We start from the raw sequence: 26293 nt of genomic DNA, 5'->3' as shown, positions 1-26293 counted from the left end.
GTCTAGGACATATTCTACCCCTGTATAAACTTTTTTATTCAGCTATTCCTGATCCACACTGTAAGAGAGTTAGAGTAGCTGCGAATTTTCCTTAAAATTTAAAAACTTTTCATTCCTAATTTCCCCAACCTGTGGACTAGATTTCAGTGTTGGACTAGAAGCAGCTAAATGAACAATCTCAGTGTCTGCTGCTTTTTCTGTTATGTAAAAAATAGCATAGTGAACCTTTAAAAGAAGCAGTAAGAATAAAATCAGTTATTAAGATCCTAATTATCTTTGACCCCAATAGAGCCTACAATAAACTCCACAGCTGTACATCACATGGGCAAACAAAAAATGGACTGCTAGTGCAAATGATGATACTTTTGTAACCCAATACAGAATGTTCTGTATACATCTCCCATGACGCATTTGGACTAAAAATTGAATTATTTTAATTAGCAAATGAAATTACAGAAATAATTTTAATGGTGTGCATACATACTGTAAGAATTCATAATGGCAATGGAACACATAGGCTTTGAATTGTTACGGTAGGACAGCAAAACACTACTATCATGTCTAAAGACCTTCTTCCTGTTGTAGCACAAGTGGAAGAGGAAACTATTTTTCCCTTATGTAAGAACTGAAATTCAAGGTGGAGGAGGAGAAAAAGGGCACACCATTGTTTGGTTGATGTTAATAATAGGCCATCATGAATCAGATCCTGGTCCTAAAAGTCAGATTTTGATCTCAGTTACAGTGGTTAGTGCACCTTCCGAGGTGGAAAACATGGACGTGGGAGTCCCCTCAGACAGAAGAATATGAACTCCTTTCTCTGAGATGTTCTAACTACTAAGTTATGGGATAGTAAACTTGGGGCAATATTGTCTCCCCAACCTGTGTTGTACTGGCCCACTCTCACAGATATGCTCTAAGAACGCCTTCCAGACTGGGCCCTCCCAGTGGGAGCCAGCAGTCCTCCCAGCCACGCAGCCCTCCCAGGGGAAGGGCAGAGCAGGCAAGCTGGCTGCCGCCCCCACCCTTCACCTCTGATTTGCTGAGAGGGCTGCCTGCTGTGTGGCCCCATTCTTCTCCACCAATTAGTGGCAAGGGGCAGGGCCACCACGGCCCCTCAGCCAAATCAGTAGCATGGGTGCGGGGGCCCAGCCATGATAAGCCCTTGAAAATTGCAGCTGGCCTTGCAATCCGCCTGCAAAATCAGCCAGCTGCCTCCTTGAGTTGAGAAGACCCTTAATCATAGGTCCTGACCGGACTACTTGGAATGATCTAGTTAAGGATGGTCCTGTTCTGAGCAGGGGGTTGGACTAAATGACCTCCTGAGGGCCCTTCCAACCCTCATTTTTTATGATTCTATGATTTACTTACTACTCATATGCTGACACCTTCTTGTATAGGCACTCAAGAACCTAATCCAAGACCCACTGAAACCACTGCCATCATTTCCAACAAGCTTTAATTAATGCCCTTAGAGCAGTGGCAACATAATGAACCAGCATGTCCAATTTTTAAAAAGGTCCAACACTTTAAAATGATACCATTTTCTCATTTCTGAAGCCTCTCTGGTTTGTAATACAGCTTATTCTCTCTCACCTCCACTGCCCTGACGACTTGTATGGGATAGTAAGCTCAGCCGTTTCTCTAACTGCAATGCTTCATGGACCAATTTCTCTTCTGAATAGGTTGGATTTGTGCTTGGGTCTTAAAAAAAGAAATGAACACATTAGAATGTAAAAGAAAAAAAATGAAAGTATTTGAAGAAAATACCAACAAACCCTCCCACGTTCTCCGTTATCTGTGGTTGTCCTGTATTTTCTACCAGAGGACTTCAGCAAACACTGGCATACGTTTGAGGCATCACTGTTCCCTAAAATACTTGATTTTTGCTACCACATGCATTGACTGAGGCCAGCTATTTAAAAAGATACCCTGTATCTAACCTCATAGAAGTTACAGGTAGAAAAGATCAACTAGATCATCTAGGACATCTCCCTGCCAGTACAGAACCATTCCCTGTAGTATATTATCTATTTTTGGTCATTCTAGCATAAATGTTTTGATGAAAGAAAAACCTGCCATCTTACTGGGGAAAAAATATTGAATGCTTCACAAACATGTGTGTGATCCTTTCATAGGGAATATGCCACTCTTCTCTATACCGTTTCATTTTCCAGCCACGCACCACAATGGAACCAGATGTTGGAAGCAATCATTACTATAGTCTTGAGAGCAATTTGACAGATTACTGTAAACAGCTTTAAAATGTATGTCATGTTGAGCAGCTGCAATGGATATGGTCTGGTAACTCATTTTATCACTTCTGTTTCAGTAGCTCTTGTAATTCAATAGGAAAAGAAGTGAATGCAAGTTACAATAGACATTAGCTTCTGCACTTTCAGTGTTCCTGCTCACACTGGTTGTAATATCATCTGTAACAAGTCTACATGGAAACACTTAATAAAGAGACAAAGGATAAATGGAAATATAACTTACTGTTAATGAACCAACAAACAATTCCAAACTAGAGAAGCCAAGGTTTCCACATCATTAAATTCTGTTTATCTATTCTCAAAGACTTGGGCTTAATTCACTCCCTCAGTTGCCAATATATCCATAAAGAGATTCAGTTCAACAAATAATGGACAAACAGTAGGTTTAACAATTTCTACAAACCCCTACAACAACAGCTACCCACGAAATGAGCTGAATCAGAACATCTCCCATGCTCCATGCCCTGACACAATTTTTTAACTGCATGTGATAATGCTAAATTTCTCAGTAAAAAAGTTGTAATTCTGAACCTCACCTAGGTGGGCTTTCCATCCCTTCTGATCTGCATCTTTGGTGCTAATGAGAGAATGATTTGGCCAGACTACACATTGTCTGTTTTTATAGCAAACCTTAAGGTTGCTATAAAAGGGCCAGGGCTTAAAGTATTCACAAAGAAGTGATCAGTCTATCAAGGCCCCTCTCCATGTGCAGATAAAGGTGCAATAGATCTAATGCACAAGCTACACAATCATACCTCCTGCCATGCTGCACATGCACAGCAGGAGGCATGACTGTGGGATGACGCACTGGATCCCATCAGGCCAAGCAAAGCTCCCCCTGCACCAGCAAGAAACAAGCTCCTATAGCTAGAAGCCCCCTTAGCTGAGGATCTTCCAGCTGTGGGTGCACCCCACACACACTTGCGGCTGGGAGATGCAAATTCTGTGAGCTCAGGGCTGGGAGATCGCAGCTGCCAGTGTCTCCCAGCCTCAGGGGTTTCATGCACCCCCAAGGCCAGGAGACAACAGCAGCCACAATCTCCCAGCCCTGGGAGTCTCATGCACCCCTAGCGATGGGAGGCCACAGCAGCTGTCATCTCTCAGCCCTGGGGGCTCCATTGTACCCCTAGAGCTAGATCACAGCCATGCCCCGTGGCTGCCAGAGCACAACATCTGTAGGTGTGGGACTCTAGGTCCTAGCAGCCACAGGGCACTGCCAGGACCCAGATTTGGCAGCTGCCAGGGCTGAGAGTCCTCTCAGCTACAGAACTCCCAGCCCTGGCTAGGCAAGGTGCACTCCCCACAGCTGGGAGCCCAGTCAGCTGACATGGCTCCCAGCCACAGGGGAGACCCTGCTATACATGCAGATTAAAGCTGGATACCTACCAGCTATAAAATGAGTACACATTTTTGAGGTCTAACTTGATAGCTGATTGCAGCTTTTTAAAGTATGATAGGTACTCTGCACATGTACCTGCTTTCAGTGAACTGTACAATTAACCAGCTAATTGTGCAATACCTTTAACGTGTGGAGGGGGCCTCAGGGGGCCTACAGACGTTCAGGGCCTTCCTCTAACTCACTTACATAAAGCGCCATGAGTTAGAGTTCCCCCCATCCCACCCCAACAGACCTTTACCTCATGGGCGCCAACAGCTACCCTAGCTGGGGATTGTGGGGAGCTGAGCCAGGCCTGCGAGGCAAGGGGGCTCCCTTCCCTTACCCCCCCATCCAGGCCTCTTGACAGTGGCAGCACAGAGCGGCCAGATGCTTTTGAATGGCCAGAGCTGGGGGTGGGGAGCAGGATGGAACAGAGCCCCTTGCCTCACAGGCCCGGCTCAGTTCTCCCAATACTCTAGCCAGAGTAACTAGGGGGCCAACGAGGCAAAAATTTCATCCTGCCCCCTCCCCCTGCATCAGCTCTGGGCCTTCAAAAGCACCTCTGCGCTGCTGCTCCCCCTCTCTCCCACTGACAGCCCTGGGGTACACAAGAACCAGCCCAGCCCCACCTTCACGTGAAAATTAACCCTGGAGGGGACACAAGTTCCCTACAGCGCTCTGCTTTAGAGCACCTTAATCTAATATTTCATTTGACCAGGGTTAATTTTTTGCATGATCAGTCATTTTAAAAGCACTCTGCAACCATGCATGTATGTTAAATCACAGCTTCAGAGTGCTTTCAGAGGCCCAATCATGTAAAAAATGTCACTTGTGTAAGCAACCTCAGTGTCACTCTCTGGAAAAAGTTTATGTCATGTCTCAACCCCACGTCATCCTCACATACATTGACATTACAATTCCTTCTTGCCAGTGACTGACATGTCTCAGATATATCTCATACCATATCTTGGATAGCTCTATGATCCCACCCCACTATCCTGAAAGCTCAGCCCATTTTGGACCTCAGCAAGTCCTTGCTAAGGCTTATACTTATACTGAAAAAGAACCTGATCATTTCTAAAGAAAAATGGTCTAAAGAAGGTTGATTCCCCTCCTGAAACCTTCCCCCTACCACTCCTTTCCAATTCCGTTAGGTAGGGATTACATGAAGGTTAAACTGACTGAGATGCCTCTGATGAAAGGGATTTTATTTTTATCATTAGTGTTGGTGGACACTCATTAGACTCAGCTGAGTTGTCTATTGTGGGCTATTTTCAATACATGAATACATTTGTGTAGTATCAATGAATTTCAAAGCTCAAAGAGCATGGAATAAGCACCTACAGATTGGAACATTATGAATTAAAATAAATCAGGAGCTACTGGAGATGTTCTTGCGTTGTGGGCTTCATAAAAAGTATTACTGTGTTATGTTGCTTTTTTTACACAATTAGTCAAGGACGGAACCAAAGACTAAATCTCTTCCTTCCTTTGCAAATTTAAGTCAGATTTTTGCTCTTATAGATTTACGATGAGATCCTCTCTCCCACTCTGGTCCCTCTGTATCACGTGTAGAGGGCCAGAGAGAATTCCAGAGAGCCAACAGCTGATGGATAATTCCCCTGGATATAGTACCCTGTAGCTATGTGCCTAATGACACATGCATTTAGACTTTCACTTTTAGAAACTGGACACTTTTTAATTAGTCAAATTAACACTGCCACAAATAAAAAATAGGAAAATGGGGGCAGTTTCCCAATTTATCTCTTTCTGTGCATCCTTAAACTTTCCTCATGTTAACATTTAATTACAGCATTCCATTTAGAAAAAGGTTAAGTGAACTTTCAGCAGATATAAGATTAGCGACACATTCATCAATTCATCAAAAGACCTCCTGTTGCTCATTCAGATTTGGCCTTAAAATGCAGAACTGTTAAAAGATTAACGTTTAGTCTTCCACCATCTCATCCATTTATTGTTATTTAGCACCTCATGCCCATTTGGAAGTGTTGCTTCACTGACTACTACCCACAGTGCTAACAAAGTTACCCCAGGAATAATGTGGTCAAATAACTTCTGAAGGCTTTTTTGCCTCATTAAAAAGCTACAGGCTGAAGCTGCTTGGTTTTCTTTGCTATTTGACTAGAATTTTTCCTTTCACACGCGCATGATGTGAAGCAAAAATTGCCTTTCATGCTTATGCTATGCTGAATATCAAAGCTCTAGAAATAAAAGTTATGTGATAATAGTTAATAAAAATGAAGTATCACGTCTTTTCTTTCTAAATATTTATTTTAATTTATGGGCAAGAAGTTAATTATATTTGTCTCGATGTTCCGTTTGGAAGCATTTCGGTAGTTATTCAAGCACATCGTATGCTTAATTTGCACAATTCTATACACAAAGGTATGCAATTGGGAAATACAGTTGTACCAAAATGACATCAATTTTTCTACTAATAAACCTCAATTTCCAGAACTGGATAGATAAACTATTCCTAGAGCTCCTGCATTTGAGCTACCAAAGTATATGCGTACACCTCTTTACTGCACCCTTTTAAATGCCAACATGGGGCAAGAATATTCCACCCACGCACTTGACTCCTCACTGTGGCAAACCAAAAACTGAGGTACCAAAACCCCTGTGGAGACACCTACCACTGCTTCCCCTAAGCACAACAAAGACATAGAACTCAATGGTAGCAACACAGGCTACCTCTAGATCGGTTCCAGCATTTTCTGGTCATACATGTACGGGGGGAGTGGGTAGGTAAGACATGCTCTTCAGCTGAAGCTTCAAGAGTGAAGGGGAAGTAGTATGGGAAGCTCAAAACAGTTGTCTAGGCACGTAATGGTCATTTCAGAGTAGCTATGTGCCTGCTGGCATCTGCAGTTTAGACTTACGTTTTTAGAAATTGGATACTTGTTAATCAATCACTTTAACATTACCACAAATAAAAAACAGGAAAATAGGGCCGTTTTAGAATAAGTCTTGTTCCTTGTGTCCTTGATGTTTCCTCGTGTTAATATTCAATTATACTGTTCCCCTTATAAAAGGGTTATGTGAACTTTCTGCAAATACAAGGTTAGCAGACATTCATCACCCTTCCTTCTTTCCAAACACACACTGGAAGGGCAGTTTGAGCAAACTTAATGCGTAGCTTCCCCAGACAATACATGCTCTGTGGAGAGAAGAATGCAGTCTCAGCCCGTGCTGTCAATCTAACTCCTTTCACTGCACCAAGTTCTGCACTAAATTTGTAAAAATATGCCCTTTGTAACACATAGGAACATTAAAGGCTCTATCTGCCTTCCTCTTGAAAGTATTGAGGAGTCTTTCAAACATGTTTTTAAGTTTTCAGTGGTCAGAGGTGCTGCTAAATGCAAGGATTCAAAATTCAAATTAGAAGACAGAAATCTGGTTCACTTCTAAGTTTCTAAACCAACCAAATTCTGGAAATCAGATTTCAGAAACAGGACATTTAGGAAGACAGACTGTATTGAGCATGATTTGCACTACTTAATTTTAATGCTGATAGTAACAACCTGGGGAAGATTTAGGAGGGATTAAATAACAGTTTTCAAATATCTGAAGGAAAATTAAAAAACAGGATCAAAAGAGTCTTTTCTTTGAGGTCCTAGGGGATAGGACTACGAGTGATAGCCTCAAACTGCAGCAGAGGAAATTTAGGCTGGAGATTAGGCAGAACTTTCTGAGTGAGGATAGTCAAGGACTGGAACAGGGTACCTAGAGAAGTTGTGAAGTCTCCATCCCTGGAAATTTTCAGGTGCAGGTTAAAGAGACACCTGACGAGGATGGTTTAGTCAGGGATGATCCTGCCTTGAGCAAGGGACTGGACTAAATGACCTTGTGAGGTCTTTTTCAGCCCTACTTTCCTATAATCCTATGGACGTTAGCAAGGAAGTTCTGTTCTAGTAAACTGAGGTATATGGGTGACTAATTCTTTTAATATACCCCTTTCAACAGATTTGGTGGATTTTGATACTCTTGCCAGATACAGTACGCAGCTGGTGGTGACTTGACCTTTTCAAGTAATACAGTACCTTCTGTGTAATGGAACAGTCGATAAAGAAATTTAGTCTGCAGCTGAATCACTGGCATTGTGCACAGCGTAGTGTTGTTATGTCAGTATCATATACACTATATATATATTAAGGAGTTCGATACAAGCTTCCAAATGACACGATAAATACAGGACTGAAATGTAGGTTTATGCAAAGTTACATTTCCTATAAGGGACAAAATAAGGGACCACAATCAGGTTGCTTCACATAGAATGTTTCATATCTCTTTTTGGACATGGGGGGGGTTGCTTTTTTTATTTAGTTATAACCAGCAAAGGGTCTAGCTAGAGTTTTGCTGGATGATGGACTTTATCTATCACTTCTTTCATGAAGGCTGAGAATGTTCCATCCATTCTCAGACACGTTTTTTCAACCATCTGAGAAGACCTGCTGGACAACACTGTCACAAGCAAGCTAAGGAAGTATGGGTTGGATGAACGGACTCTAAGGCGGACAGAAAACTGGCTAGATCATCAGGCTCAGACAGTAGTAATCAGTGGCTTGAAGTCTAGTGGAGTGCCCCAGCGGTGAGTACTGGGACCAGTTTTCCTCAATATATTCATCAGTGACCTGGGAGAGGTGATGGAGTGTACCCTCAGCAAGTTTGCAGATGACACCAAGCTGGGGGGAGTAGTAGATACACTGGAGGATAGGGCTGGGATTCAGAAAGACTTCAGTATACTGGAGAATTGGACAAACAGAATCTCATGAAGTTTAATAAGGACAAGTGCAAAGTCCTGCATTAAGGATGGAACAATCCCACGCAGGCTGGGGACCAAGTGGCTAAGCAGCAGCTCTGCAGAAAAGTACCTGGGGGTTGCAATGGACAAGAAGCTGAATATAAGCCAACAGCATGTCATTGTCATGAACAAGGCTAATGGCATACTGGGCTACATTAGTAGGAGCATTGCCAGCAGATTGAGAGAAGTGATTCTTCCCCTCTATTCGGCACTAGTGAGGCCACATCTGGAGTACTGTGTCCAATTTTGGGCCCCCCAGTACAGAAAGAATGTAGACAAATTGGAGAGTCCAGTGGAGGGCAACAAAGATGTGGGGGGATGTGGGCACGCTAGAAGGGAGGAATAGGCTGCAATCAGACCTAGACAGGTTACAGGGGTGGGTGGATGAGAATAAGATGGGATTCAACACCGACAAGTGCAAAGTGCTGCACCTGGGGAGGAAGAACCAGCAGCATACCTACAGGCTGGGGAACTCCCTTCTCATCAGTGCAGAGGCAGAAAAGGATCTTGGAGTAATCACTGATGCCAAGATGAACATGGGCCGGCAATGTGGGGACACGGTCAGGAAGGCCAACCGCACCTTGTCATGCATCCACAGATGCATCTCAAGCAGGTCCAAGGAGGTGATCCTCCCCCTCTATGCGGCACTGGTCAGGCCGCAGCTGGAGTACTGCGTCCAGTTCTGGGCGCCGCACTTCAAGAGGGATGTGGACAACATGGGGAGGGTCCAGAGGAGGGCCACTTCCATAATCAGGGGGTAGCAGGGCAGGCCCTACAAGGAGAGGCTACGGGACCTGAACCTGTTCAGCCTGCACAAGAGAAGGCTGAGGGGGGATCTAGTGGCCTGTTACAAACTAGTCAGAGGGGACCAGCAGGCACTGGGGGAGTCCCTATTCCCCCAGGCACTACCAGGAGTGACTAGGGATAACAGTCTCAAGCTGGCAGAGGGTAGATTTGACTAGGTATCAGGAGGCACTACTTCACTGTCAGGGCAGCTAGGATCTGGAACCAACTTCCAAGGGAACACCCCTCAGAACCTGTCACAGGCAGTTTTTGGGTCACCCTTCTGAGGCACCTGATTGACCCAATGTCCTATACAGGAAGCCCAAAACCTAATTCTGGGCTTTGGATTCTCAGGGGCCAGGAGCCTAAGATTTAGACGTCACAATGCCTACCCCGTATGCACCCAAGATTTTTATTCAAGCTAGTCCTAAGCTAGTTTGTGTGCTTGCAGCAGTGAATAAATCCTGTAAAAGCACTCTTATGATGAAAACACTAAAATACATTTTACCATGGAAGTACAAAGAACATTTGCTTCAAATGTGAAATTCTATCTTGCCTCCCACCATTCGAAATGCTCCCTCTCCCCCCAGGGACACTTCACAGCCATTTTTCTATAGTTTCATTTTTCACCTTCCTGCCCTGCTTAATGCACTCCTTCCAACTGTATATTACATTTCCTCAAACACTAAAACCAAAAGGCAATAGGATTCCCTACGATCACATCTAATTTCCTCTCTGAACATCACAGTGCAGGCAGCATTTACCATGAAATAGAAAAAAGGCATTTAATCTTTAGACACCAGAGAAGATGCCACACTGTAAAATTCAGATCAAGTCTAGGGGCCTGATCAAAAGCCCTCTAAAGACAATTCAAGTGTTTTTTTTCCCCAGTGATTACAGAGGAATTTGAAATAGGCTCAGAATTTTAAATGCGGCAAAGTTAGTGCTCCAGGGCTTGGATTCAGTAACTTGCTAATAAAACAACCCTTTGCCAGATAAAGATGGGGGTCCAGGCTTGAACTGTGAGTATTTAAACACCAGGTCTGGTTTGGGGTCATCTCTATTCAAAATATTATATTTTAATACAGGTAGATAAGACATGGCAAAGGCCAGCAGCCACAGAAGTATGAATGAGCCAGAGCAGCAGGGGAAACTGGGTACATTCAACTGATAAATCTGCACTGTGACATTTCAGAATGAAAACCACTTTGCACTTTCCATGCCCTTGGTGTCTGCAAGCTGTAATTCCAATCAGAGCAATAAGTGCTAGACATAGCAAGTTCCTACTTTGCATGGTTACTCTATACTTCCTATATTAACCTGGTAGGACTGGACGCAACCCAAAAGGGCCTTTCGTCGGGGAGATGCCACGAACGATACAGTCGAACAGAAAGCTGATCTGCTCCCCTTCAGCACAAGAAAGGAAAAAAACACCAGCCCCTGCAAGAAAGCATAACATTAATACAGACTTTCCATTTAAACAAGAGAGGTATATTTATAAGAAACATTTTTAATAGTGATCAAAAGACGGTGTTGGCCTTGAGAAAATAAAACCCCAACAAAACATGTTCTCGGGGGGGGGAGGGGAGTAAAAGGAACAAATTGAAGGTCAACACACTCTGGGCTGTAAAACCAAAAGCAAATTCAATAACTATCTAATCATTTCTACCGCCTGTGTTAACCTTCTGAGACTTGTTCAATTAAACAAAGTCAAAATGCAAGCAGTGGGCAACGACAGCTGCCTGAGTCTTCTAATCTTATTTGCAAATTAAAATTCTCAGATCAAAGCTTTGTCAGATTTTGGCTTTAGAACTCAGGAGATTTATTTTAGGGTAGCTCAGGACTCAGGATTCCCACTGCATAGGACATGTCTGAAAATTTAAATAAAAGTAATTCCACATTGAAATGAATCATAAAGTTTTGACATTTGTTGCAGAAGAGAAGTCACAAAAATGATTTTTAAAAACAGAAATATTTATTTTTGCTTTTTAAAAATTTTTTCCATGTGGAACTGGTAGCACTGAAGTGCTCAGAAACACAGCAGTCTTTCTGCAGAGCTGGGGGCCAAAAAGCCATGAGGAACCTTGGTCTCCTAAGTTCTATGGCAACCTAGTGGACTGAGGGAGGTGGGCCACCTGCAAGGAAACCATGGAGATAACCCTCTCAGAAGATTAAAACACATTTCAATTTCATTGGATCAGCGTTTTTCAACAGGAAAAAGTTCCACCAAAAAATTTCTGACCAGCTCTTATTGATTTACATATTCAGATATGAACTGCAGAAATCAAACTCTTTGAGACTGGGCTAAATGTTCCATTTCAGATCTGAATCTTCGATTTCATATTTAGGAACTTCTATCCTAGGTAAGACCCAAAATCCATCTAATCCCAGGTCCTATTTCCAACTGTACTAAGACCAGACCTTTAGAGGAGAATATAAGAACTACACAATAGGTATAAATGAGATAATCTGCCCTGCACATTAGATCTAATCTTGATCCCTAATACAGTAAAAGCTTCGTTATCTGACATGAGTGGGGTAAGGGAGTGCTGGTTATCTAAAACTTCCGGTTATCTGAGAGTTATACAGGCCCCAGCCCACAGCAGCAGTCCACTCTGCCCCACGCAGGTCCTCTTCTCCTCCCCCGCCCCTTCCCTCGCAGACTTTCCCGCTGGAGGAGTGTACGCGCACACGCATGCTCAGCCCTGCCATGCTCACACACACATTTTCTCTCCCTCCGCCTATGCAGCTATCAACTAGAAGGGCTCCCAGAAGCTCCTCTATCAGCAGCACCACTTACTAATGCAAACAACAGAAATACTTGGTGCACATGCTGGACAGACTCAGCAAAGATTCCGGTTGCTGAAGTGAGGATTTGTATTGGGGGACATTGGAAATTCTGGTTAACAGAGTATTCCAGTTAGTAAAATGCCAGTTAGCACAGCTTTTACTGTAGTGAGAAATGGTTTAACCATGAAGTTAAGTTTCTCTCCCAGTTTTAATGCTAAAAACTGTATTAGCATTAGGGTTTCCAGTTCAGACATTACATTCAGAATCATGAATTTCAGACCTGAATTTGCCTGTAGTTTGCGAGGATTTGTCTAGTTGTTATCTACTACAGCTCCTATATATGCTGGTGATTAGTGGTCTATAAGGACCAGACGAATTTATCCTTCTTCAAGCTCATAAATTATCATAATCAAAGTGCAATTAAAGTATATGTATTTACTACACAGTATGATCTAGTTGTGCAAGAACAAAAACTTGCTCAGTATCTGTTGAGTCGGCCACAGGACACCATGAAGGAAGAGGAAACAGAGAGGGCTGCTCAGACGTGCAGGTTACAATCCAGCCCTGCACTTCTACCTATTTAGATTTCCACTGTCTGAGAACTATCGGTTCAAAGACAATATGGTCTCCACACAACAAAATAATTTTGAGAAGCTTAAAAAATATTAAAAACATCAACCAGAGCCAACTCCTGATTCCAACAAGGTCAATAGCAAAGCTCCCATTCACTTCTCATTTCTGTTCTCAATTATTCCAGTGTTATGCATAGCCAATGTAATTTCAATTAAATTAAATTAAAGAAGTAACTCCATATTAACATCACTATAACAAAAAGACTAATTCAGCCTACTGTTGTCAATAGAAACAAGATTTGATCCTTTCATAATTATTCTCATACAGTATACGAAGTTAATAAACAGTGTACTCATTTCCTCCTTACCAAACAACTAGGACCAGTCATGCGTGCCTATTATTAACAGTGTAATGTGATTCTATGAGTTGTCATCAGATCTTTACCCTTCATTCTGTTCTGATACTTTGCTTTCCATTCATTAAGAATAGCACCAAACAAAATTAGAATGAGAATCATTAGATAAATAAATCAAACAGGCAAGCACTGAACTGCACAAGTTATAGCAGACTGGATGGCTCAGGAGACTTGCAATTACCCTATAAAACCTTTTACTTGTAGGCTGCCATTTGAATCCAGCTCAAGTAAAAAATGACTTCACCTCACATCCCAAAAGCCTCTGCCATAATTGGCAGGCTCAGGACAAAGTGCAATGACTGAGTGGGAATGGAGACAGAACTATTGCAGGTCCCTGCAAAGTAAAGCAGAAGCATACTAGAAGGGCAAGGTACAGAAGCTTGTCCCATGGTGTGGATAAGCAAACTAGTACTAGGCAAACGTTGATCCTTCTAGATCATGGTCTATGCGTGAGAGGTCACCCAGACCTTCGGCACGTACGCCTAGGCAAGAGCACGGAGGAGTGGAGGCTGCCCAGAATTTCCATTCCCTCTTTAGGCCAACTGAGACAGAATCCAAATGCCAGAGTCCAGATGCTCAGTGCCTCAATGGCTGTAGTTACATGCATGTCCACAAATCAAAGCCAGGTCTCCCACGTGACAGACACGGAGTCTACCACTGAACCGCAACTACTGTGGCCATTATTCTACTAGTAAATCAGGCCTACAATTTGGACATATGCCATAACTCCACCTTCCCAAAACCTATCCAAGAAGTATGAAAATCCTACCACTTCTTTCCCTAGAACATTCTCCATAAAAAACGCTACCACTTCTTTTCCTCTTGTCAAAATCCTTAATCATGTAACACTAATCTTTTTCTTTCTGGCCTTACCCCATCCAAATCTATCCAAAACACTGCTGCCAGAGATTCCTGATTTATTGCTTGTACCATGTTATCTCATTTTATCCCTCCCTTGGTCCCTACTTTTCTGCCACAACAAATAAAAGATATATTATATTTCATCTGCAAGGATTCATAACTATTAGCTTTTCCCCGCCTCAGAGAGTCTACCATACTATTGATCAATTCAGTCCAAAAGTCACAGCCTTCCTCAGCTGTTAGTTCTCCAGTTCCTTAAGTTGCTTTGTGTCCTCCCATATGAAACAGTCACCATATCTGCATTCACAAACTCTTTTAAAAAACTTACCTTTGTCACAAAGCCTACAAATCACTCCTGTCTGACCGAGCTGGGTAGGAGATAAGCAGAGCCTACCATTTTCCAGACAAAATGTACATTTCTTGCTGTTTTCTTCTACCACCTCACTCGCTTCTGTTTCATCTACTTGTAGAGGGATAACTTGTCATAAACTCAGTAATTTTGCTGGGGTTGGGAATCCTTTATTTTCACTTCTTTGTACAACAGCCAGTTTGGATACTGGACTAAAGCCTGCAAGTCCTATAGCAGTAATCTTATAATCATCATATACAGCTGCAACATACTGAGCTGTTGATCCTGTTTTCACTCTTGCTAAATACATGTAAAAAACAGCCTGTTATTTATTCACAATTAAAAGTATTGCCTAATAGCACACTAGTGACTTTGCTGAGGACAGTGCTAAGCTGTACTAGCCTAGGGGATGCAGTGAAAGGGAGGAAAAAGTGTCAAAGATATGGCCTGACCTGCAAAGCCCCTGGTGCTGCCCCTGGGTCTGAATTAACCCATAGGGTGAATGCCAGACAGGCCTTGTGTGCAGGGCCCTGGATCTGCACCACACACAGCATCCTCTCCAGTGGCTGCTCCAGCTGGTCCAGAATTGCACCTGTTCAAGCCAGTCTGGGATCTGTGCTGCAAGCAGCGCCCTGCCTAGCCAGTCCAGGGCAGACACCACATACAGCATTCACTCCAGCCTGTCTGTGATCCACACTGCACACATCACCCATGGGTAACACTTGCGATATGGGTCCCAGATTGACTACAGTAGTTGCCTCATGGATGCAGTTCTGGACCAGCAGCTCAGGTGCCATGTGCAGCATAGGTCACAGACCAGCTGGAGCAGGTGCCATTTGCAGCGCTATCTGGGTTGGGGGAGAGAGGTCTGTGGACCGGCTCCACTGCACTCCATCCAGCCCACGGGACCAGATAAGTCTGACACCCTTGCTTTAGGGAGCAGGGGGCATTCTCCCTCTGCATGCTACCCTGATTTGTGCAAGGCTGGTGCAATTCAGAGGGTAAGAATACTCCTTGCCTACTCTAACAAACCCTGCACTCATGTAAGGTAAAACAGCCCAAATCTAAGTTAGCATCTCCACAGTCATATGACCAAAAACTTTCTAGCAGAGACAAAGCCCCAGAGACCTTAGTCATGACTCAGGTTAGAAAACTACTAATACCCTAACCTATGTTTCAGTAACATAAGGGTTTATACACAGATTAGAGCAGTAAAGGCAATTCAAAATCAAAACTACTTTCCTCAGGGCAACAGTGATATTTTATTATTTGTCTTATTCCTGCAAGCAAGCCCGCTGCATTCTCTTTGGTTACATGTACAGACACAGAGACTCAAGCATCAGTCAATCTAAAGAGACTAAAACAGTCTGATCACGTTATGCTGAAAAATACTAATGCCCCATTCTAAAGGGTCTTGAGTAAAGCCATCAAAAAGCAACATGAATGGGCATGCTGAAGTGCTGGTTTGTGCCCAAGAGTTTGAGTATCTGAAGTCTGCTATGTAGATATGATTCCCACGGTTGGGGGTGGAAGAGTGGCCTCTGTCCTACCAAGCTTACCATGTCAGTCTTCCAGGCACTGGTTCCTTGTAAGGCAGGTAAGTACAATGCCTCCTTCCCTGCATAAACAAGGTTTGTTCTGGATTCCTTCTGAAAACTGCGCCCACAAAATGCCCCGTCTGGTGCCACAAAGGCATGCACAGGGCACCCCAACATGGATGGCTTTCATGGATAGGTGAATTTCAATCAAATTATGTAAAATTAGGTACAGTAACCTAAAGCTTGACCTTCCAAGTGCTTTGTTACAACAGTTGCTGAATGAAATTTGTGACTGTTGAAATTAAAAGCAATGAACTGGGTGTATTCAGACATCCTCAGTGAAGTCACATTAATAGCAGCACACCCACACAGAGTAAACAGAAAGGCAACTCCTGCAGCTGTAAAGTGAAATCTCTCCTTTATGTGCCCCATAATGAAAATATCTGACCACCTCTCATAAGAGGTGACCACAACCATTGAAACACAGGGTTCAAAGGGAACGCCAAGGTCATTAAAACCAACTGCCCACACAGATGCAGGATTCACTATTCCTAAACCATCTCATCATATATATGACTCTCCAGTCTCTGCATGGAAGCCTTCAATGAGCCCATAGCTTCCACTGTTCTTAGAGATAGCAAGCTATTTTTCTGAGATTTGGTCTAAATCTGATTTGACCAAGCCCATTGCCATAATGTCCTTTCTCTTACTTTACCAATAGGAAAAACTGCAGCTATGAGTCCTGGTAAAACATCACAGGATGAATGAACGTATATGCAGATTTCTGGAATACTGTTTCTAAACTCTGAATACAGTACATGCATTTGCAGACCTTTTCTTTCTTTCTATAGTGTGCTATATCTCAATTGAGAAGTTCTCTACTACTAGAAATTATACATCCCAGTCATGTGTTGGAACACAGTTCACAGCACAAGCATTTGGAAGCCAAGGAATATGTGGTATGCATCACTGTAATACCATGCAGCTGTTTACTAGATTGAAGAGCTCTCTCTCCATAGATAAGGGACGAAGTGAAAAGCAGGCTGCAGCCAATCACATAAGACTGAAACATTAAGCCAGGAGTTAGTGACAGTTGGCAGTAAGGTAATGTACAATCAGTCTCCCAAATGTTAAAATTACCAAACTTGCAAAACTGCATGCGTCTTACTGAATTATGTCTGGGCTTTTTTTAAACCTATGTACAACCCTCCCTGCTCCCAACAAAACTTGCTCCAAAAACCTACCATCAAAATGCACCGCACACCGGAAATAACTTACATGAACACTCCAAAATAAGCAAGACTTTCTGCCTAGCTGCATAAAATGAAAAGTTAGTAAAGTTTTTGGTAAATTTATTATTTGGGAAAGGAGCCACTTAGACAATCATGAGGACTGAAGTCCTATAGCTACAGAATGGTACTTCACTGCACTTGCACTGTACTTGCATTATACCCATGCAAGTTTTTCAGACTGTTCCAACAGTCTGCTTTAATCCTGACCTTGAGGGACCCCTGTAGAGGTGACATGATACTCAGCCCACATGGCTCAGTCAGGCCTTTGCCTCCCTGCTGAAACTGCCAACTGGGACTCCCATTAATGCCAATCCTGACGTGAACACGTGTCCATTAAAAACAGCTAGTCAGCTGGTTCCCATATTGCACCGAGCGTATGTGAAAACTCCAGAGCCTACTGTGTATAGGGCATTTGCAAAAGCTGGCAGTAGAACAAGCGCTGCAAGTTAGGATCCACAGAAAACAGAAACTCTATGTACAGTTCAGGCCTCAACACTTACCTGCTTACCAACAAATTTCATTGGCCCTGTGATGGATCAAAGGGGGCAGGAGGGCACAAAAGCCCCCATGGCTCACCAAAAGCATCCGAGAAAGTCTGCTGCCTAAAAGGGAAGCGCACACCCAATGGAAGGGAGGGGCCATCACTAGGGAGGATTGTACAGCGGTTGCTCGGGGATGCAGGGGGGCAGTCAGGAAGGCCAAGGCGGAGATGGAACTGGGGCTAGCTTCCTGGATCCAGGGCAACGAGAAATCCTTTTTTAAATACATAGGGGGCAAAAAGAAGGTTCCGGGTAACGTGGGGCCTCTGCAAGACATGCTAGGTAATTTGGTCATCACACCAAATGACAAAGCTAACCTATTTAACGATTTCTTTACCTACATTTTCCTGAGCAGGGACCGAAACAGCCACCCCCACACTGCGGGAGTCCCTGTTCCTCCAAGCACTACCAGAAGTGACTAGGAATAACGGTCACAAGCTGGCAGAGGGTAGATTTAGGCTAGACATCAGGAGGCTCTACTTCACGGTCAGGGCAGCTAGGATCTGGAACCAACTTCCAAGAGAAGTGGCGCTGGCTCCTACCCTGGAGGTCTTTAAGAGGAGGCTAGATGAACACCTTGCTGGGGTCGTTTGACCCCAGTATGCTTTCCTGCCACGGCAGGGGGTCAGACTCGATGATCTGCTCAGGTCCCTTCCAACCCTAGAAACTATGAAACTTGCATATGCTGGTGAGCTCCTCTGGTTACATGGGACCTCGCTTCTATTCCACCAAGCTTTCCAAGGGCCAGTCACTCCGAGTCACCCACTAAAGAGATTTCTGGTAACAGACGCAAAATGTGCCTTCTCTCCCTTTCCTCAAAACAGCAGTGAGACCATGAAAAATACAACTGATGCTGCTGTCAGCTACCCCTTAGTCTAGTAGCCTGGCGTTCAAGGGGCTGCCTCCACAGAATGGGGATACTTGCAGAGAAGGTAGGGGCAACTGCAAAGAAGACTCAAGAATCTTTTCCCAGTTGTGGGCTGAAATACATGAATGTAAGAGATCTTGATCCCATGCTGAATTTGAGTGGGTATTTTTGCATTTATAGGTATTCTAACACAGCTCTCTAGACCAAGAATGTTCCTGCAAACACTCAGTTTTGGTCGGTACTGACCTCATTATCACATGAACCTATAGGCAACCTACAGGCTTCTCATCCCAGTCATTACCGACCCTGTGAGCAATGTATTCTCTACCCACTCTAGCACTAAAGATTACTTGTGCCATTCAGGGTAACAGAATAAGAAATTGAGACAAGAACATTTTTTTCAGCTTCAGAAACAATCAGCTACTCGCATAAAAATGCTCCCGATCTAAAATCTGTAACAACCGCATTGTCTCAGATGTTTTCCTACCTAGCTAAACAAGGTTCTGAAATTCTTATTAATCATGTTGACAGTTTATTTGTGCTAAGCCAGCTGTATTCAAAGTACATTCTGAATCAATAATATTTATTAAAGTGCATTAACTCTTCTGTTCATTTTTGGCAGTCATAGTTTATGACTGCCTTGCATTCATTTATCCTCATAACATACCTGTAAGGGAAAATATTTTGAACAAGTAAGACACAGAGTCTCTGTGGAAGTATTCAGGTCTTACATGCCTCTTCTACAATAATGATAAGAAATGAATTCACTTCTCATGTAAAAATCAACCTGGTTCCTTAACCACACAACTATCAATTCCATCCAACAGCAAATGTATTTGTTTAGGGTCTGTCAAAAGATAAAGTTAGTCTTCCTCTCCAGTCAGAACTTTAGCTTAGGAGAAAAAAAGTGATGGATTAAAACAAGACAAAGAGTACACTAAAAGACACCACACTGTATACCACTTAGGATGTTATAAAGAAATTAAATGAGACAATAATCACACTTCCCAACATTCTACCTAATACAGGATTTTAGAAGGCAGACAAAATATTTGAATGTAGACCATCAATCTATGCTTTTTATAAAGAAAATCTTTGTTCCATAAAGTTACCCTAGGTAATTACTTAACAAGAGAAACGAGCCCAGACTTGCCACTACATGGGCAGAAAGAGAAATAGAGTGATGAGGTAAAGGAGAATTAAGTATATATGACAGGATGCTTACTTCTGTCCCATTCACCTTTTCCATGATTAATCAGAGTAGCATTTTACTTAGGTTCTGATTATAAAAAGGATTTCCTATTCAAGATAGCACTTAAACACATGAAACTAACTATATGCTTAAGTAAACCTACATAACAGCATTTAAGTGCTGTTTTAATCAGGAAATTAATGGGCGTGTACACGCATACTAACTGGACTTAAAGCAATTTAAATTGACTTACCTAAATTGATTTAAGCTAAGCCACACTGGAGTGTACACATGAACAGCTCCTTGACACAGTGGCAGCCATCTTGTGAGCCAAGTAGAGTTAACTAATGAGACTCAAAGTAATACACCTCAGAGGTGTGTAATCTTGCATCACATTTAAGTTGACTCTGCTCCACATATGTGTGTACGTTCTGACAGTTAAGTCGACTTTAAATGGTTAAGCTGGCTTAACTATCAAAAAGCTAATATGTGTGTATACACCAAATGAGGGCAAATTTAACTTCGTTCTGAAGACCCTTTTTTAGACACAGGTGTGTTTTCGCCTTACTTTAGACATCCTTTTACTTTTTTTTTTAATATATTTCTAATAGTTTATTACAGCAATATGATTTTTTCTTTACTTAGGCAGGAGTTTTGTAAAACCTGAATGTACGAATTCTTGCTTTTTTGTAGTGCTTACCATTTGCTGCAAGCTGAACATCTTAACCACAGAAGCTAAGGAAACCAAGCAATGCAAGATAATGGGAGGGGTGTTTCTAGAGTTAATACAAAAATAATGCTATTGTGCAAAACACTGGTGAGACTTATTTGGAATGTTGTACATAATTCCAGTCAACTGTTCCATTAAAGGTTAATTCAGGTGCAGAAAAGCACTACTAGAATGACAATATTTCATGCAATCTATCTTGCAAGAAAAGACTAAAGAGGTAGGCTTATTTTACCTAGCAAAATAAAGGTTAAGAGGGGATATAATTGCTATCTATAAATACATTGCCAGGGATACACATAGGTTAGGGGGAAGAACTATTTAAGCTAAAGGACAATATTGGCACAAGCACAAATGTGTATAAACTGGCCATTAATAAATCTAAGCTGAAAATTAAAAGGTTCCCAACCACAGGGCAGTGAGATTCTTAACAGCTTTTCTGTAGGAATACTGAGGGCAAGAACCCTAAATACTTTCAGCACATAGCCTGATATTTTTTTTAAAGTACTGTATGACATGGCTGCCTGCGACCACAGGATACTGGACTCAGTGACCCAGGAGTTCCCCTCCAGTCCACAGTTCCTATATATTAGCTGAACATAAAGCAGAAACTCCAAAATACAAGCACGTAAATCTTATATTTAACTATAAATATAAAAGATAACTCTGTTTTCTAGCTTTGTCTTACAGTATTTCTATTATTTTCTAACATGGTCAGTAAACATGGAAACTGCACATAACATGCATCGTGACATGTCAACGTACAGACAACATACTGTACATTCACATACATCTATAAACTCAGACTATAATATGGCTAATAAATACTCTGAATTTTTTTAATGTTTTCTTAATTTATGTTCTGCTTTTCAAAATGCAATAAATACTGTGAATGAGATAGCTCCTCTATGTATTACTGAATAAAAAAGTATATGTAATCTATATAGTATAGTCTCCTGATGATCTATCACCTCCTGATTACAAAAAAATATGTGAACAAGTCCTATATATTCTCACTACAACACTAATACACACTTCAACATTACTCACTAAAAAAACCCTCAAAACCCTACCACTATGAAAGATAATATCATTATGTGAAAATGACTAAGCTTATAAGGTCTACATTCACTTATATAGTCACATGTTTCAATATCATTTGATCAGTACTTCCTGTAGCATCAGCCGGATCAGTTGTTCTAGTTCTGTTCTTGAAAATGTCCTTTTCCTCTAATATCACACTGTATTTTGAGAAAATATGTTAAACTTTCAGATAAATGTACCCTAAGACTATATCCCTTTCCAAATCATAGCTACAGATCATTAATACACCAGAGGTAATCAACAAAATGCATCAATTTCTATTACAAAATCAAAGCAAGGAGGCAAAGAGAAGGCCAGGTGAACACAACAGTATCAGGTGAGGGGATAATATAGTACAGCTTGCTGTATGTAAATAAATGAGGGTATGTGGTGTGAGGGCTGGGCACTAGTGAAGTGCACGTTAACCCCTCACTCTTCTACAGCTAACTACTTTGATTGTGAACAGTCGGTTTCCGGTTCAATTTGTAGCAGCCCCTGTATGAACAAATCCTACCATGACCGCAAAGATTCCTGCAAATCAGAGCAGTTTCACTGGACAAAAGTCTTAAAGTCAAGATTTGGAGAGGCTAACTGAGAGGAACAACAGATATGTTTAATATAAAAAGTACTGCAGGGCCACAGCTTCTGCCATCATGTGCACCCCAAAGGGTGAGCCCGGAGCCAGCGCAGGGCCCAAACTGGCAGCAGGGCGGGTAACAAGCTGGTGCTGAGCATGGGGAAAAGCAGCCCCTCACCCGCCCCGTGGCTGACACCCCACGCTGCAGCCACTTACCAAAAACACATGGGAATGTCTCCCAGCTAAAAAGGAGGCGTACACCCAGTGGAAGGGAGGGGCCATCACCAGGGAGGACTATACCTTGTCACATTGGTCTCAAGATAGTGACCAAGGGGTAGGGCACTTGTCAAGGGGCAGGGCTACACATGCTTATCAAAACTGGGTAAGTGGCCCTCCACCTGAAATAACTGCCCGCCCCAATGTAATATTATAAAAGCCTAAGTCTGCATGTTTGTCTGTCATAACGCTTTATTCGTGCGCTGATCGGCTGACAGAAACAGTCAGAGTGCTCCAAGCGTAGGGGAGTGCCTCCATGACTCAAAAACTGTGCTGGGGACCAGACAGAGGGTGGTGGAGCTAAGGCCCCTACCCCACCTCGTGCAGCACTCCATCCCAGCCCCTCCTCCCCCACCCCACCATTCTTGACGGGCAGTTGGCTAGTTTTCACATAATTATCTTGCATAGTGGTAGGGTTTTAAGGGGATTTTGTAGTGAGTAGTGTTGAAGCGTATGATATTGTTGTAGTTGGAATATATAGGAATTGTTCAGTTATTTCTTTGTAATAAGGCAGTGATAGATCTTCCAATACACAGTTCTGTGGGGCCTCCTTGTGAAGAGAGGCTTAGGGATAGATTGGGTTCACCAACAAGTGGGCCAAGCCAAGATATGTGCTGAGAGTGAGAGGTTGCTTTTGTAACCCAGCCCTGCTACCAGCCTGGGCTCTGCGCCGGCTCCAGGCTCGCCCATGGGGGCTGCACGTGGCAGCAGCAGCTGTGGTCCCCCCGCATGCCACGCCAGGCAGTGTTGGCTGCTGCTGTCCGCCCAGAGCTCGCACACTGGGCAGCACAGAGGTGGCGGTCGCAAGGCACAGCACACAAGCAGGGGGGCCGCAGCTGCTGTCGCCATGCGCAGCCCAGATGGGTGAGCCCTGAGCTACACAGGGCCTAGACTGGTAGTGGGGCTGGGTTACAAGGTAGTGCTGAGCATGGGGTGGGAAAAAGCGGCCCCTCACCCACCCTGTGCCTGGCGCCCCACACTGCGGCTGCTCGCAGCCCGCCTGGGTCTGCCTGTGCCTTCTCCAGAGAGCCCTGCACAGGCTGTGAGCAGCTGCAGCAGGAAGCGCCAGCCACAGGTCAAGGAAGGGCCACTTTCCTCCATGCCAGAAAGGAGCAGGGAAGGAGTCCAGGGAAAACGCTGAGTGCAGAGCGGGGAAAAGCGGCCCCTACCCCACCCCGTGGCCAGCATGCCCTGCTGCAGCCACTCACAGTCTGCACAAGGTTGTCCGGAGCAGGCACAAACAGCCCCAGGCAGACTGCGAGAGGCTGCAGCATGGTGGGCTGGGCACAGGGCGGGCTGCTTGACCCCACAGCGCTTAGCTTTTCCCCGGGCCACTTTTCCCCAGGCTCCTTCCCTGCCCAGGGTCCTCCCCTGGCCTTCCCCACCCTTTCCCCCTTACCTGAGGTTCTGGCGCAGGGCAGCCACAAGGTCCCAGGCCAGAAGCCCCCCTGGGGTTTCTGGCTGGGGGGGCCTGCTGCTGTCGGAGCCCGCAGGGGCTTCCCCTGGGTCCTACTGCCTACTGGGTCCTCATTTTTGACAGGAACCAAGGGCAGAGAAATATTAATTTTCTACATTTTATAGCAGCTCCATGGGCCAGAGAGAATGGCCTCACGGGCTGGATGTGGCCTGCGGGCCGTATTTGCCCACCCCTGCTTTAAGGCATCTGCAGTCCCTGCCAGTTCAGCGCTGTCTGCAGATTTGATTGATGTGCTCTCTATTCCTGCTTTCAAGACATTAAGAAAAATGTAAAACAGCAGCGGACCTTAAGAAAATGCCTGTGAAATCCCACACAAGGACTTTCTGCTCGTCTCACATCAATCCATTAATAGTTATTCTTTTCTTGCAGTTATTCAATCAACTATGTATCTACTATCTAAAGGTAATTCTATCTAGTACCCATTTCCCCAGCTTATTTGTCAGCATGGCACATGGGACTGAGTTAAAACTTTACTGAAGTCAAGGTCTATTGTGTCCATAACATTCCCTTAGCTACCAAAAAGGGTAATCAAGTTTGGCAAGATTTGTTCCTAAACAAATCCATACTGGGTGACAGAGATCACCTGTTCATCCTCCACATATGTAAAAAATGAATATTTTATCATTTCCTTTAGCAATCCCTAAATACTGAAGTCAAGCCAACCAGTTTATAATTTCCCAGGTCATTCTTTTCCCCTTCTTTTTAAAGACTGTTACTCTGTTGGCCTTGTCTGTCACCCATGACTACATGTATTGCCAGTGGCTTAAAGATTTCCTCACTTAGTACATTCAGCTCCTGGACAGGGGGAGGGATTCCAGAAGGCCCTGCTGACTTAAATTCAGCCAGTTTTGTCAAAATGTCCCTGGTGCACACGTTAGTTATCATGACTTGAACTCCCTCTTCATTTATATTATTTTGCTAAGGAAGTTCAATATAATTTATTTTCTATGTGCAACTGACACAACTAAGTACATGACCAGCTCCATCTTCTTTGTATCTTGCTTAATAGCTCACCTTCTCCACTGAGCGGTGCATCTACCATTTTCCTGGTCTTTCTTTTCTAAGAAACCCCTTCATGTTATCTCTAACATCTCCTGTCCACTGTAAATCATTTTTTTGGTTTTGCTTTCATGACTTTTCCCTGTACCACCATTCTATGTTTATGTATACTTCCTTAATATGTACTTAGTTCATGTATACTTCCTTCAAAATGGGGCAGGGGGCACTTCAACTAAAGGTCATTGAACAAGCTTTAATTAAAGCACACCTGCCACCATTTTACAGCATGGGATGCTGAATACACGAGATGCTGCAGGCATTTTAATTACAGCGGCTCCCAAGAGCCACTCCAATTAAAGCGCCCCCCTTGGAGCACGTGTAAAGTTGCCCTTGCTGTTCTTGTTCTTTCCCTACTTTGGAATAGCTTGATGTTTAATGCCAAATATTAGAAACATAGAAAATGAGGGTTGGAAGGGACCTCAGTAGGTCATCTAGTCCTACCCCCTGCTCAAAACAGGACAATCCTCCACTAGATCATTCCAGCAAAGGCTTCATTGAGCCAGGCCTTAAAAAGCTTAAAGGATGGAGATTCTACCACCTCTCTAGGAAACCTGTTTCAGGGCTTCACCACCTGCCTAGTGAGAAAGTTTTTCCTAATATCCAACCTAAACCTCCCTTGCTGCAAGTTGAGACCAGACCATTGTTCCTTGTTCTGTCATCTGCCACCACTGAGACGAGTCCAGCTCCATCTTCTTTGGAACCACCTTTCAGGTAGTTAAAGGCTGCTATCAAATTTCCTCTCAGTCTTCTCTTCCGCAGACTATATAAATGCAGTTCCCTCAACCTCTCCTCCTAAGTCATGTGCCCCAGGCTCCTAACCATTTTTGTTGCCTTCCACTGGACTCTCTCCAACTTGTCCACATCCCTCCTATAGTGGGGGGGCCCAAAACTGGACAAAGTACCACAGATGTGGCCTCCTCACTGCTGAATAGAGGGGAATAATTACTTCTCTCGATCTGCTGGCAATGCTTCTACCAATGCAGCCCTGTATGCCTTTAGCCTTCTTAACAACAAGGGCACACTGCTGACTCATATCCAGCTTACTGTCCACTGTAACCTCCAGGACCTTTTCTGCAGAGCTGCTGTCCAGCCAGTCAGCCTCCAGTCTGTACCGGTGCATAGGACTGTCCCGTCCTAAGCGCAGGACTTTGCACTTGTTCTTATTAAACATCATGAGATTTCTTTTGGCCCAATCCTCCAATTTGTCTAGGTCATTCTGAATCCTAGCCCTACCCGCCAGTCTATCTACCCCCCAACTTGGAGTCATCTGCAAACTAGCTGAAGGTGCAATCAACCCCATATTCCCGATCATTAATAAAGATATTGAATAAAACCAGCCCCAGGACTGACCCCTGAGACACTCCACTTGATAGTGGCTGCCAACTAGACATTGAGCCATTGATTACGACCCACAATCCAGC

General features: G+C 43.5%; 1 protein-coding gene and 1 non-coding gene across 9 annotated transcripts in view; both read right to left on the bottom strand.

Moving 5' to 3' along the window:
- The window catches only part of DOK7 (docking protein 7), a 104397-nt gene that overhangs the window by 66306 nt on the left and 11798 nt on the right, over positions 1–26293 (bottom strand). For 6 of the 8 annotated variants that reach the window (XR_016440678.1, XM_090035493.1, XM_090035494.1 and 3 more), the window contains 2 exons: positions 10577–10696; positions 1594–1701 (listed from right to left, as the gene is read on the bottom strand). Coding sequence is in view for 7 of the 8 variants with exons in the window: in XM_090035493.1 (XP_089891619.1) it covers positions 1594–1701; positions 10577–10696 (228 nt within the window). In the remaining variant the exon portion in view is untranslated. The remainder of the gene's footprint in view (positions 1–1593; positions 1702–10576; positions 10697–26293) is intronic. The other 2 variants (XM_090035497.1, XM_090035499.1) reach the window with 2 other exon arrangements.
- LOC149870046 (U6 spliceosomal RNA) lies at positions 2091–2193 on the bottom strand. The gene has a single exon (XR_016440921.1). It is a non-coding gene; the product is annotated as a U6 spliceosomal RNA (small nuclear RNA).

The sequence above is a fragment of the Crocodylus siamensis genome, chromosome 2 (assembly GCF_052110815.1).
Source record: "Crocodylus siamensis isolate JL-2025a chromosome 2, ASM5211081v1, whole genome shotgun sequence".
Classification (NCBI taxonomy): domain Eukaryota; kingdom Metazoa; phylum Chordata; order Crocodylia; family Crocodylidae; genus Crocodylus; species Crocodylus siamensis.
This window is presented reverse-complemented; position numbering and strand designations above follow the sequence as displayed.